Source organism: Montipora foliosa, chromosome 8 (genome assembly GCF_036669935.1).
Source record: "Montipora foliosa isolate CH-2021 chromosome 8, ASM3666993v2, whole genome shotgun sequence".
Lineage (NCBI taxonomy): Eukaryota > Metazoa > Cnidaria > Anthozoa > Scleractinia > Acroporidae > Montipora > Montipora foliosa.
Window position 1 is genome coordinate 44,798,770 of NC_090876.1, and position 12,500 is coordinate 44,811,269.

At 38.8% G+C, this 12,500-nt stretch overlaps 1 protein-coding gene across 1 annotated transcript in view; it reads right to left on the bottom strand.

Annotated features, from left to right (window-relative positions):
• The window catches only part of LOC137967248 (cilia- and flagella- associated protein 210-like), an 18,053-nt gene extending 5,603 nt beyond the window's left edge, over window positions 1-12,450 (bottom strand). Inside the window, exons 1-13 of the mRNA XM_068813765.1 lie at window positions 12,371-12,450; window positions 12,241-12,293; window positions 11,963-12,118; window positions 11,508-11,561; window positions 8,513-8,632; window positions 6,795-6,911; window positions 5,191-5,279; window positions 4,556-4,682; window positions 4,378-4,428; window positions 3,788-3,862; window positions 3,334-3,377; window positions 1,712-1,832; window positions 724-795 (exon numbers count right to left, since the gene is read on the bottom strand). Of these exons, the coding sequence (XP_068669866.1) occupies window positions 724-795; window positions 1,712-1,832; window positions 3,334-3,377; window positions 3,788-3,862; window positions 4,378-4,428; window positions 4,556-4,682; window positions 5,191-5,279; window positions 6,795-6,911; window positions 8,513-8,632; window positions 11,508-11,561; window positions 11,963-12,118; window positions 12,241-12,293; window positions 12,371-12,416 (1,125 nt within the window). The 5' untranslated portion in view covers window positions 12,417-12,450. The remainder of the gene's footprint in view (window positions 1-723; window positions 796-1,711; window positions 1,833-3,333; window positions 3,378-3,787; window positions 3,863-4,377; window positions 4,429-4,555; window positions 4,683-5,190; window positions 5,280-6,794; window positions 6,912-8,512; window positions 8,633-11,507; window positions 11,562-11,962; window positions 12,119-12,240; window positions 12,294-12,370) is intronic.
• Window positions 12,451-12,500: the final 50 nt, after the last annotated feature.

Sequence of the window (12,500 nt, forward strand, 5' to 3'; positions counted from 1 at the left end):
TTAAATCCTCTCCCTTTTTGAGATACAAAGGGAATTGTGATACTCGAAAATGGCCCGTAAAGTTTCGGGACTTTAATTTCGAGAAACGGGCCCCTGAACTCGTTGTTTGTATTTTGAGTCACCCTTGCGAGTTCGTCAAAATCCAGCACAACTCGTAAAAATACTCAGCGATACTACACACCAAAACATCTAGTAAGATATACCGTATATATATTTCACGATATAGAGCGGTTTTCAATTGAGTGTGGAAAGTAATAAGCAAATTGCTTTGGTTTTGCATTACTTCACTCAGTGATTGGTTGAAGGTTCTCGCGCTATGTTTTCAACCAATCAGAAGTGAAACCGAAACCAATCGTGGCTCACGCGTGCTCATTTTCCCGCGCTTTGTGTCGGCTACGTGTTATTACTTCGAGTTTTGATTGGTTCACTGGATCGTCTCCATCCTTTTTGATTGGCCAAAGCAATTACTTTGGTTCTGGTTTTACGACACTCCATTGAAACTCGCTCTATTCTAGATATATCATTCACTGAAAACAGTGTCAAATGGTGGCTTGTTTGCATTTACAACAAACGAGATAGTGCGTGTCCATCTTTCACCTGCTGCATAAACGCCTTTGTACGATTTTAAAAAAGGAGAAACCGGTCATTACAAGCAACGGATAGATAGAAGCAACGATGAACAAAACAAATAAATGAATCGACCGACAGCTCAAGTAACCTTACCATGCGGGTCCTGTGTTCGTGAATTTCCTTGTGCATTTTCATGTCTGAATCATGTTTTTCTCGTTCCTCTGCCTAGAAAGTTAAAAGGAAAAGCAAAATTGATAAGTCTTGATAAGATGATACGTATAGCTTAGTAGCACAAACACTTCCAACCGTCTACTTTCCATAGTCCACCGTAAAAACGATCAATCAGACCTGACCTTTGACATAAGATGAGGCGAATAATAGGCGTGGTCACAAAGGGAACTTTACCGTGGGAGATGACTCTTTCAAAACGGGAAAAAAGGCATTTAGTGATTGTGATTGATACTTCCCGAGATAATTTTCCGCGGTAAATATCCATGGATACGACAGAAATATCACACAAAGAACCAATGACAATTAGGATGGTAAAATCATGATGTAATGATGTTTCACTCCGCAAGAAGCAAGAGCCAGTCATGCATGTAGTATCATGTTACACAACATGCGTGCTTTAGCGGTTGATGACCACTTTTTCGCCATTTCGGTAATAAGTAAAATAAGTTGTTTTTAATCTGAACATTTCATCAGTATCTACAATAAACAGAACATTACATGGCCGCTTGGGGATACGAATTCTATCTACTGATGGTATCTCGCACTCGTTCGCTGCGCGCACTCGTGAGAGATACTGCTGGCACTCGAAGAGAAACTTCTTATCCACGCGCGCCGGCCATGTAATGTCCTCCATCTTTGTAATAATGTTTACCGAGCTGATTGGCTTTGGAGTCTGACTATGGACAGTGCTATTCTAGTGCATATGATATAAGCTTCGTCCCCAAAAATTCACAGACCTTAAGTTTCTATTAAGTTACTACGAAGTTTACGGTCAACCAATTAGGTGAAATCTCCCTCCACCTCCTTCCTCCCCCAGCCCCCAACAACACCACAACAATTATCTCGATCATTAGTGAGGTAAAGAACGGTTTACCACGTACATAAAGACAACATAACGAACGGGACACACCTCTCGTTTACTTTCCCTTTCTGCCACGGTCTTTGCTATTCTGTCGTCCTCGTCGTCAACTTGCTGTTGTCGTTGGTTTGCGAGCTTCTTTCTCATTCGCTCGGTGTGATCTTGGAAGGCACTGTTAACACAACAAAACATACCAGCTTACCACATTATTAAGGCGACTACTACTAGCTTAAGCCTTGTCCTCTCTACGACTCAACCAGTAACACAAGCAACATACGAAGAAGTACAAACTTGTCCTAATTTAGGGTCTTTTGTCCTAATGAAAGCAGACTACGAGCAGTTCCTCTTTCGCCGAATACTTAGTCGAGCACGACAAGAAGAGAGGAACAAAAAAAAAAAAAAAAAGGCCGCGCGAAATCTGGACTCGAGCACGGCCATTTTGCGGGGCATTATGTTTTTCTCATGTCTGTCTTCTCACGCCGCGCTCGACTAACTTAGCGGCGAAAGAAGGGACTGCCCATAGTCCGACTATAACGATAGTGTAGGATGCTTGCGTGGTAAGTGACAACCAGCTCTTACGGTGTAAAATACCTTACTTCAGTTCAGGAAAAGCTTTAGGCAAGGGCAGTGTCTCACCTAATTACTACTATTTCAGTTAAAACTAGTAGTAATCTCAGATCATTAAAGTGCGTTCAACAATCGCTTTGGAAGCAAAGAAGAGTGTAGGGAAAGAAACAATATTTTTTTATACGTGGTCTATCGACCACTTATCTATTTTATCAAAGGTTTTTACAATTGGTTTTTGCAGTCAATCCTAGGTTTTACAAAATGGTCAATCCTGATATATAAGGTCATGTCTGATAAGCCTAGTTCAAAATCCAATTGGTGTCAAATCCAATCCAAGGTTCCAAGGAGGTAAACTTGGCACGAAGTGCGTTAAAGTCAAAAGTTCGCCGATTTAATGGTGTTTAAAGCAATAACCTTGCCTAGCCGGTCCGGTCTGGTTGCGGAAAGTTCCAAATGAAAGTTTTTCAAGCAAAAACGCTCGTAAAGATCGAGTGTCTTTTGTTCGATGCTTGCCATGCCACCACGGTCACCTGAGGTCGAGGCATTTTTGCATAGCCAGTCCTACGAAAATCGCTCAACGCAGGATAAAGAAATAATGCTAAATTTTCTTCACCAAGATCCACATTAATGCGCTCATGGCATTATTCGGCGTGAGGAGCTTGACAAGTTTTCCGGCTATGATGATTTTCTTGCCTTCTTCGAAAGGTTTTTTCTACAGTTACTCCATTAACTAACCACCCCTCCCCCCTCCCACTCCACAAATGTGAGTGATAAAAGAATCAAATTTCATTTGATCCACTTTATTTCGGCTCGATTTCATTTGCATTACAGTTCTCCTCCAAAAACAACTTTGTTGGGGACACTTCAACTCAACTCAAACTTTACAAAAAAAACTAAGAATAGATATTTTTCATGCAAGAGTAAATTGAAGAAAACGCCCTCGGAGAAGAGGAGAAAAATAACAACAGCTAATGTATCTTACAATTTTACCCACCAGTTTCGGTTAATATGGGAGTCAATCATGCTTTCCATACGAAATAAAAAAGGGAAAACAAAACAGCAAATATTTCAAAGTGTAGATCAGATTACTGTCATCAAATACTTACTTAAATAATTCTGTTTCCTTTGATTTGCGCATCTTTGCCATTTTCTATGAAACGAACAGAGTTTTAAAAATGAGAATTGATAAAAGTATTCACCAATGAGAACACACCTCTCACGTGACTCTTCATGTGTATTCTTGTAACAGTCCTTTTTGCCTTCCAGAGATGACGTTGGTGATGTTGAGGATGGTGGGGGGAACTCATTTTGATTTTGGTCTCACTTAGGGTGTTCTGGGCAAAACACCATTATATGTAGCCGTGAAGATCTCGTGAAGACATTTATATTAAAAATAAGGTCTTATTAGGGGTCAAAAGAAGCCTGGGCCAAGCCCAGATTGCTTTCCTTTAGGGCTTTAATTCAAAATTGTCGACGAGCATCCCTGCTCCTTCATTTGCAAAGTCACCACTTCACCACAGTTCTCTAACTTTTACCCATGAAAAGACATCATGAGTTCACCTTTTTAGCTTGAGCAAACTGTCGAATTTCTTCCTCTTCCTCTTCTATCTTTTTCTTTTCAAACTGTCGTCTGGCCTATTTAAAAAGAATTTAAGAGTACTGTAAGTTTGCATTCCAAGTCCTAATATCTCAAGTTGTAATATTAGTTGCTGGTAATACTAATATGTAGTTGATCAGTTACATGCATTTCAACTCATGTTTAATTTCTGTTTTGTCTTTTTAGCACTATGCAAATTCCCTTGATTTAATACATCTTTATTATCAAAAAAGACAAGTACGGCAGCATTTTTTCCTTAGTGAACATGACTTCACCAGGAGTACGCACTCTAGCTGACACAGCTCTGGGAGTCGCTGGAGCAATTTGAAACAGTACCCTGCCTTATTGAGGAGTGCACCCCGAAGTGTAGCGCAATTAGATAATATTGTACCAGTTGAGAAGCAATACTTGGCAAACCATGGCCTTTGGTTGGTACTAAAATACCCACCTAAGTACTCACAACATGTCAGAGATCATGCACTAATTTTGGGTGACTTTCTCTTCTGGTACAATGTACAAAAAACTGGACATCTTTAAAACTAGAAAAACTTACTTCTCTGTCACCAAGTTGTCTCTTATGTTCTTCCATGATTGCTTCTTTTTCCTTGAATTAAAGCAAAAATGGAAAGAAAGTAATGAAACAGACAATGAGCTCAGGTCTGAGAAAGTCCTACATCATACACTCCTCTCGCGGAAAATGATCGTGACAGCGAATTGACATGATAACAAACCTTTCTTCTCTGTTCTTCGATGGCTTTTTTAGCAGCCTCATACATTTCCACTTGCTGCTTAATATTGTTACCCTCTTCCACATCTGTCTGTTTAGCTTTCTTGCCTTCTTCAATATGATCAAGAATTCTACAAGTGAAATTAAACTATAAATCTGGGAGTGCACAAACAGCTTTCTGTCATTTCTCAGTGCCATTCAAAAATGAAATGCAGAGAAACTTCCATGCTACTTTTTGAAAATGTTCCTTTGAGGATGTGCATATTAAATTTTTGATAGAACATAGCCATAAGCATTTATTTTAATGTACCGCAAACAAACCATAATGCTGCATTTCTTTATTTTCTGCACGAAGGTGTTGTCATTGAGTCAATTGTACAGACTACAATGAAGACTGTTCTTGCAATTTCCTTAGCTTTGTTACGTGAGTGTGGGCAAAAAATCCTTTCTCTTACTTAACTTCTTCCAGTAGAAAACTTTGGACAGCCTTTTCAAAATCAAAGCCATTAATGCCAAGTCTTCAGTTAAGGAGAAAATAGAAAAGGGAAAGCCCCACGCCAACCTCTCCACTTCAGAGCAGCTTATACTTTAGACGTCCAATGGCGAGCATAAAGATGGTCATGTTTTGTTTTAACTTACTGCAAGGTTTGGAAATCTGCAACAGCTCTCCTCTCATTGTACCTTCTCAAGGCTCGCTTCTGATCTTCCATTATGGCTTCCTCACGTTGCTACAAGGAAAGACAATCACTTAAAACCAATGGTTTTTAAAGTGACACTGTCATAAAAATATTAACTTCTTTTTTTCTTCAGATTTTGAAAGCATGTTTGCCAAAACACCTGACTGGCAAAATTTTGAGCTTTGACTTTTACGCAAAGGCCGCTTACTTTGAGTGCAAGTTTAGGATTTCATGGTCCGCCATTACTCACATTCAAAACTGTCCGATTTTGACCTCAGAGGGTTGGGTCCAGGGAAAAGTGACATCACTTTCTCACTAGCTTAAGATTACAGCGTGTAAACGCAGCCTTTTATATAGTTTTATGCAAAACAGGAGTTTAAAAGTCTGAATGCCCAAAACTCTCGTATTGCATATTAATTCAGCCGCGTACACACACACCCGCAAATGCTTACACCTAAAGCAGTTTCTCACATAGAGCTGAATGTCAAAATTGGGAGTGCATCCATTGTAAACGAGTTGTCTTGCATTTGGTTACCGTATTTAGCCGTGTATACTTCGACCTTGCGTCTATAAAGTGGCCCCCCACAATTTTCAAGACCTAAAAACTGATTTTTCTTCATTTTGGGCTAAATTAAGGGCTGAAATTCAGATCGATAGAATTCTTCCTCGAAGTTAAAGTCATGCGCACTCTATTTGTGAGAATTCTTTTGCAGTTGCAGTGGACAAAAAAGAAACCACTAGCTGTAAATGAAGTTTAAGCTCTTGAAACATGACATGCAATTAGCAATGACATGAGTACATTATATTTTAGTTTTTATACTTGAGACGTTTTTGCTGTTTAAAATCTTCCTTTTTTAAGGTAACCTTCCTTGACTATAGATTTGGTAGATGAAAAGAACACCAGAGAGTTTTGAACAATGGCTCGATAAAACTTTGCCAGGTTACTAAGTTACTGAGATTGTTGGATGAAGTCAAAATTAATTAAACATCGGTTCGCTCTACTATAAAATACCCTATATCTACAAAGTTACAGATACCAAATTCACTATAGTGTAAGAGGCATGTGCAGAGGTTTGTATTTAACCCACTTACATTTTATTTCTCCAAATTTTCCTGTGGACAACGAAATGTCCAGCCAATTAAGCTCATCACACACAAAATTTAATACAATGATCCGAACTTGTTTTGTAAAGTCAGTTTTTATGCAGATTTTAACGGCAATTATTGTTTTGCTAATTATTTGATAGTTCTAGTTCTACCAAACAAGCTCTATATGTATGACTCGATCAAGTATAAGTCAAGGGCAATTTTATGGGCTGATTTTTAGGTCATAAAATGTCGACTTCGATACACGAGTAAATATGCTATGTAATATTGGCTTGCATTTTGTTCTGTTCAATTTATGGCCAAAGTGTGAAGTGTGAGGACCATAAATTGAAGCTACACTCTTTGGTCTTTGAAGGGTACAGATGAATGCACAGAATTTAATACTGGTCAATATACTGGTCCATTCTTTAAGCCCTTCTCATCATAAAATTTTAGTAAACTTCTATTTTTCATCATCACCCTTTGCTGCAGTCGAAGAAGATGTTCCTCCCTAATCTTTTCAGCATCAAGCTTGCCGTTCTTCATTTCAATCTGGGCATCTCTTTCCTTAAGAACTTCTGTGAGAAGCAGAGCACCCTGGGAAACAGAAAAAGGAAATACGCCAATATGCAAGTCTTGTTTTCTCAGTCAGTAAGCAGGAGTTTGAATAAAAGTGAGGTGGGAGTTAACCTTGCTTTTATACAAACTTTTTGCTTCTCTTACAATGTATATAAATTTAAGCTAGTTGGCATCAGGCATGATTCGTCATCACCTTTAAGAGAAAAGTGCTGAGGTTGGGTCCTTAACAAGGTCAATACCAGCCTCACTCTCACTGGCCAGGAAACTTTGCAAAACTATGAAATGGACTATAACTTTAAATTTTTCCTCAGCCTTGCTGCCTTTCCCGTGTCTCCACAAAGGACGTTATTTTAACATAGTTCTTTTCCTTTCACTTTGTTATAGTTAATGCATGTTGTAAAGTTATCATGTGAAGAAGTTTACATCTATTGGTTTTTTATCAACAATTCCCTTTTGGCTCTGTTAGAAGTAATACACACAGGGATTATAGGTAGGGAAGTGTATATTTGAAGACTGCATGTGCGGGTTATAGCTGAATGCAAAAAGTCCTCCTTGCACTTTCACTGTCTCTAGATCTTAATTGGACACCAGTGGTTATTTCTCCTATTGCGTCAAGCAACTGTAGTTTATGTCTTTTCCTTTTATCGGTCATTTCATTCCATTAAGCCCTGAGGGAGCTGTCCGAAAAATGCACCAACTTTTTGACATTAACAAACTACAGTAACTGTAACCCTCAAGTCTGCTGCCATCCTGAAAGCCGACTGCATAAACCCTATGAGGACACCATAGTAACAATGCTTAAAACGTCTACACTGGTGAAGTTTCCAGATGATGCAAGCTGGAGTTTGTCGTTATTAATAAATGGTCAATGATGTTAGTCTGAATGCAACTGGCAAATCATCAGCAAAATCTTCGGCCGCTTCAGCTCTCAGTCAACCTCATTGGCCCCCTCATTTTGCCACCAATAAACTCAGCAGTAATTTCAATTGATCTTTAGGAATTTTACTTGCTCTTACATTAGCAAAGTCTGAGGAAAAATTGCAATCATGGCAATGAATTTGAAAGCTGCATTTTGCCTTTGGCGCCAACTGGAAAAGTTGTGAAGTTTCCGAATTAAGGTAATAAAAAACAACACAATACTATTCTCCAGCTTCTAGAACACTTTCCATTGTCAAAATCCTTGATGTTTCCCACCTTAAAGGCACTGTAAAGCTCAAACATGCCGGGTCAAAGCGAATACTTTCGCAGGCACAACTTGAGCCAAAAAATATAATTTATGCCTGCTCGATTTGTGCAGACGAGTTTCTGATTGGTGGAGATTTACAATGGCTCACCTCACCCTTCCAGCCGAGATTTTGGGAGTGAGTGCTGGCTCATTTCCCGAAACAACGGCTGGTAATCGAGCCTACAAGAGCACAGACTCTGGCCACTTCCATCATATGCGCAGTCGTAATGAAGGTCCATTTTTGTAACCATTGTTTCAAATTTCTGAGCATGCACAGACGAGCCGGAAGTCAGTGATTTGCGGACTTACTGCCTTGGATGTAGCCAGAGTCTGTGTTCTTGGTGCTGACCAAAAGGAAAGCAGACTCTGGGGACAAGATTACATAGTAACCTACATGAAATGTCTTCACTCTGTCGGTTTGGTAATACTGAAGAGTCTTGGCTCGTTCAATGGCTTCCTTGCGTTTTTGTGCCTGGTGTTTAGCTTCTTCTTCATCAATCTTAACCCTTTCTTCCTACATTTTGTGAAGTAAAAATTGAGAAGAATGATAATAATTAATATGCATTATTTTACAACAACAGCATTCTTGAAATAAACTCTTACAAACTGATGGGGAAATAGGAGCTGCAGTTAAGTGAAAACACATTCAAGTCCTTCCACAAATATTTTGTGGTAACTTTTTGTCCATCAGGCACTCTGAATCTGTAATCTCTAGCCAATATTAATTTTGATTAATATATATAATGGCTTCAAATCCATTTGAATGACTTATTAGCCTTGAAGGATTATTGAGTGTGACTTCTAATGCTATAAAATAGTTTCTTCCATTCTTCTCTATCTGCCATGATGATTTTGTTTTGGTTCTTCAATGCTGAGTTTAGCATCAACTCTCATTTGATCAAGATATGTTTTGATCTGATTGACATTCTCCATCAATTATTAGTCAAAGTGCACAGGACTCAGAAGTTCACCATCATTTTTTATTTCATATCCTAAGATAAAATTCAGGCTTTGCTTGATAGGATTTTGTTATTTGAATCTTCCTACAAATGTCCGAAGTGAGTTTTTTCGCAGCACAAACTTAGGCATTTTGGCCAAAAAATAGCGACATACCAGCGCAGCCAAAGATGTGTTCATGACGTCATCAGTTGTGTTAGATTGCAGTAGGAAATATTTATAAACAACAAGACAAATCGGAGAGTTTGCAGAAAATATTGTGTTGGTGGCGGCCCCGGGCTTAAGTCAGTTGCAAATTAAAAATCCCTGTTTGACCCCAGGTATTCAATTCATCCTTTTCCTACAAAGGAGGATTTAAGAAAGAAATGCCTGAAATTTGTCCAAAAACACTGGCCCGGTTTTACAGTAAGGACACTGGAACCGTGAACATTTGACTTTTTTTTTTTTTCGACGACCAAGAAATAAAGGCTCTTCTTATGATGTATAGTGTTACATGTATAGCATTTTGTAAATGTAAAAACATTCAATACTCTTGTCAAAAGGACGAGTCCACATTCTATGGTCACTAAAAAAATGTACAAACAAACATCAAGTGTTCATGGTTCGAGTGTCCTCACTGTAAACCTATGAAGACTTTGATCCAGTGCTGTGTTTTGCACGAATAGAAGTGTCAAATCTAGCTGATGTGTCTAGGGTCCAAAGATTGAAAGAAACGATTTCCCAACCACAGACATAGCAAAAAGAAAGGAAGATCAACCAGCAATTGCCACAGATCGAGAGCGAAGGAAGGTGCAGTGTGAATTGATATGCTCACACAGGTGAGCCAATGCTCTTGATCAACCACTTCATTCCATGCCATATCATTTCAAGTCAGATCGTTCCACTTCTACAATGACAATAAATAACAAGACGGATATTAACATGCACTTAGTGCCTTCACGGAGGAGGAGAACTGTAATCTGGATACCAAGAACTGAAAATACAATTGCAGGGCTCTAGAGTGATGTGAACATACTGCAAGATTTTGCCCGATGTGGATGTCACGCCAAATTGTTATTCTCTGTTAAAATTATAACCTAAATACAACTGCCAATAGAGAAGATCAGGGAATTTTAATACTCTATATTGTTGTGGGTGCTCTTGCCACTTTAAATCATAAAATAATGTAGGAGTAAAATAAGCTCACAATTGCACTGAATCTTCTCACAAGTTGCATATATATCTACACAACCGATGGCATCAAATTCAACTTGATCCCAGGCCTAATTGTGTCACATTTTCCTTAAAAATACATGAGGTTTCTTCGCATTTTAGATATGTTCTTGGAACAGAAATTAAATTGTTTTTGTACAAAAATGCTTCTTAGACCATTACAGTGAAGATTTTAAAACTTCAAAATAAGTTCAGTTTTGGTGAAAAGATACTGTTTTTGACCTCTTTCATTTTGTGTAAACTGCACATGAATTGCCGCAACAATTATTCTGTTTTCAGTGGTTAAGAGCCATTTTCTGTTTAATCCTTTGATTCCCAAGCCGGCCATACTTAGTATTTTACTCTCTCCTATGGCAGATTATTTTACTTGTCAATGGGAACCCCGGGAGTCAATGGGTTAAGTCACCAGAGCAGATCACAACAAAACGGAGTTAAGAAATTAACAAGGATACTGTGTACAAAATAAACACATGCAACCCTTCAATGCTGTGTAGTCTCAAAAGAAAAAGACCTAAAATCCAAATGCTGTTTGAATTTTATCTATTTACACTTATTTACCAGGTTCTTCTTACTTAAATCTTGATTTCTTGGGCTGTCTTCAATTTTTTCCAGCTCATCAACCTAATGTGCTTAAATATAATTCTGGGGGGGTGGGGGTGGAATTCCCATATTAAAAGGACGGGGGTGCTCGTCGTACCTTTTAGGGGTTAAAAATGCGGTTTTGGTAGCTCTTAGGGTGTTCAGCCTAAAAAGGAGCTTTAGCGGTCCTTTTAGGGTATTGAGCCAAAAAATTGTGACAGAAGACATTTGACAATAATATTAACCCTTTGACGTCCAAACCGGCCGAAACCGGCCAGACTTAGTATTTTACTCTGTCTAACGCCAGAGAATTTTACTCGTCAAAAGGGGAACCCCTGGGAGTCAATGGGTTAACTAATTTTTAATTTTGTCTTATTAAAACCCATAATTTGGTAGTACCCCTTAGTGGTGAAAAAAATTTATGCCACACCCAGAAGACAGCATCTTGGTACCTCTTAAGGTTTCTTTTCAAAATTTCTGACAGGCACTACCCTGTCCTTTTTATATGGGAGTCCTCCCCTGGGATATAATTATGTAAAGCTCAGAACTGACAAAACAGGGTACTGTAACTTACAACACAGGATTTGTGCACTTGGCTATTTATAAAGAGGTATTTTTTATCAATAAAACAAGCCTCCAACCTCTTCCTTCTCCTCTCTTATTTGTCTAGCTTGCAGTTTCTTTAGGCGCTGGCCCTACAAAGTACATGAAGGTAAACCAATTAGTTATAGCAAGTGATATTCTCCATGACTTCAGAGTTTTACCAGGTACAGTGTTCCATCAAAATGTGACAACTCTTCAAATTCTATTCCTGATCACGAGAGAGTGCTAATATAAAAAATAGGGAGTTAGCATTTCCAGCATCCTTGCAAGGTGAGCACAAAAGATGTAACGACCCACAAAAATTAGGAAGATTTCTGCCATCCTAAGGGGAGAAGGGCAGATATTGTTAAATGAATCAATCCCAGCCAAAAGTACATGTACAAACATTCATTGCGCTTCAAGCTTAATAGCCAAGATTAGAGTGGGCTTTCGCTTGATTTGAGCCCTTTTTCTCTTTGATCTAGATCAAATGAAAAAAGCATTAAAACCGAACCTCTATCGTGTTTTCCCAATGTTTGACGGTATCTTTAGACAGAGAGTGAAGTTCCTTTCTCTCTTTCATCTTCGCTTCTAATCGCATTTTTTCCTCGTTGTAGCCCGATAGATTGTTCTGAATTCGTCTCCACACGTCAGGCTGAAGGACAGTTACCTACGTTCAGGGAAAAAATTCTTGGTTAGGATATATTCACGAGAAAATGAGAACATTAATCGAATAAGAAAGCGTGAAAGAAAAACAGTAAGCTTACAGGTTAAATAACAAGTCAATATTACCTCTCGCGGATCTACCCCTTGAGGAATGACACTCAGTACATTGCCGTTCATTTCTACGAAACCAAGATAAATCTTATTCGTTAAAATCTGGAAATCGCACCGAATCTATGCGCTTGAAGCAAGAAATTACCTCTGGTTTTCCCCTCCCTTCGGCCGTGCATGATTCTCGACGCCATCTTTCTGGTCGATTTTGTTGTTGCTGAGGCAACGCGAATGATGACAACAAATGGAGTGGAGGAAGACTGGGGTAATCCAATGCT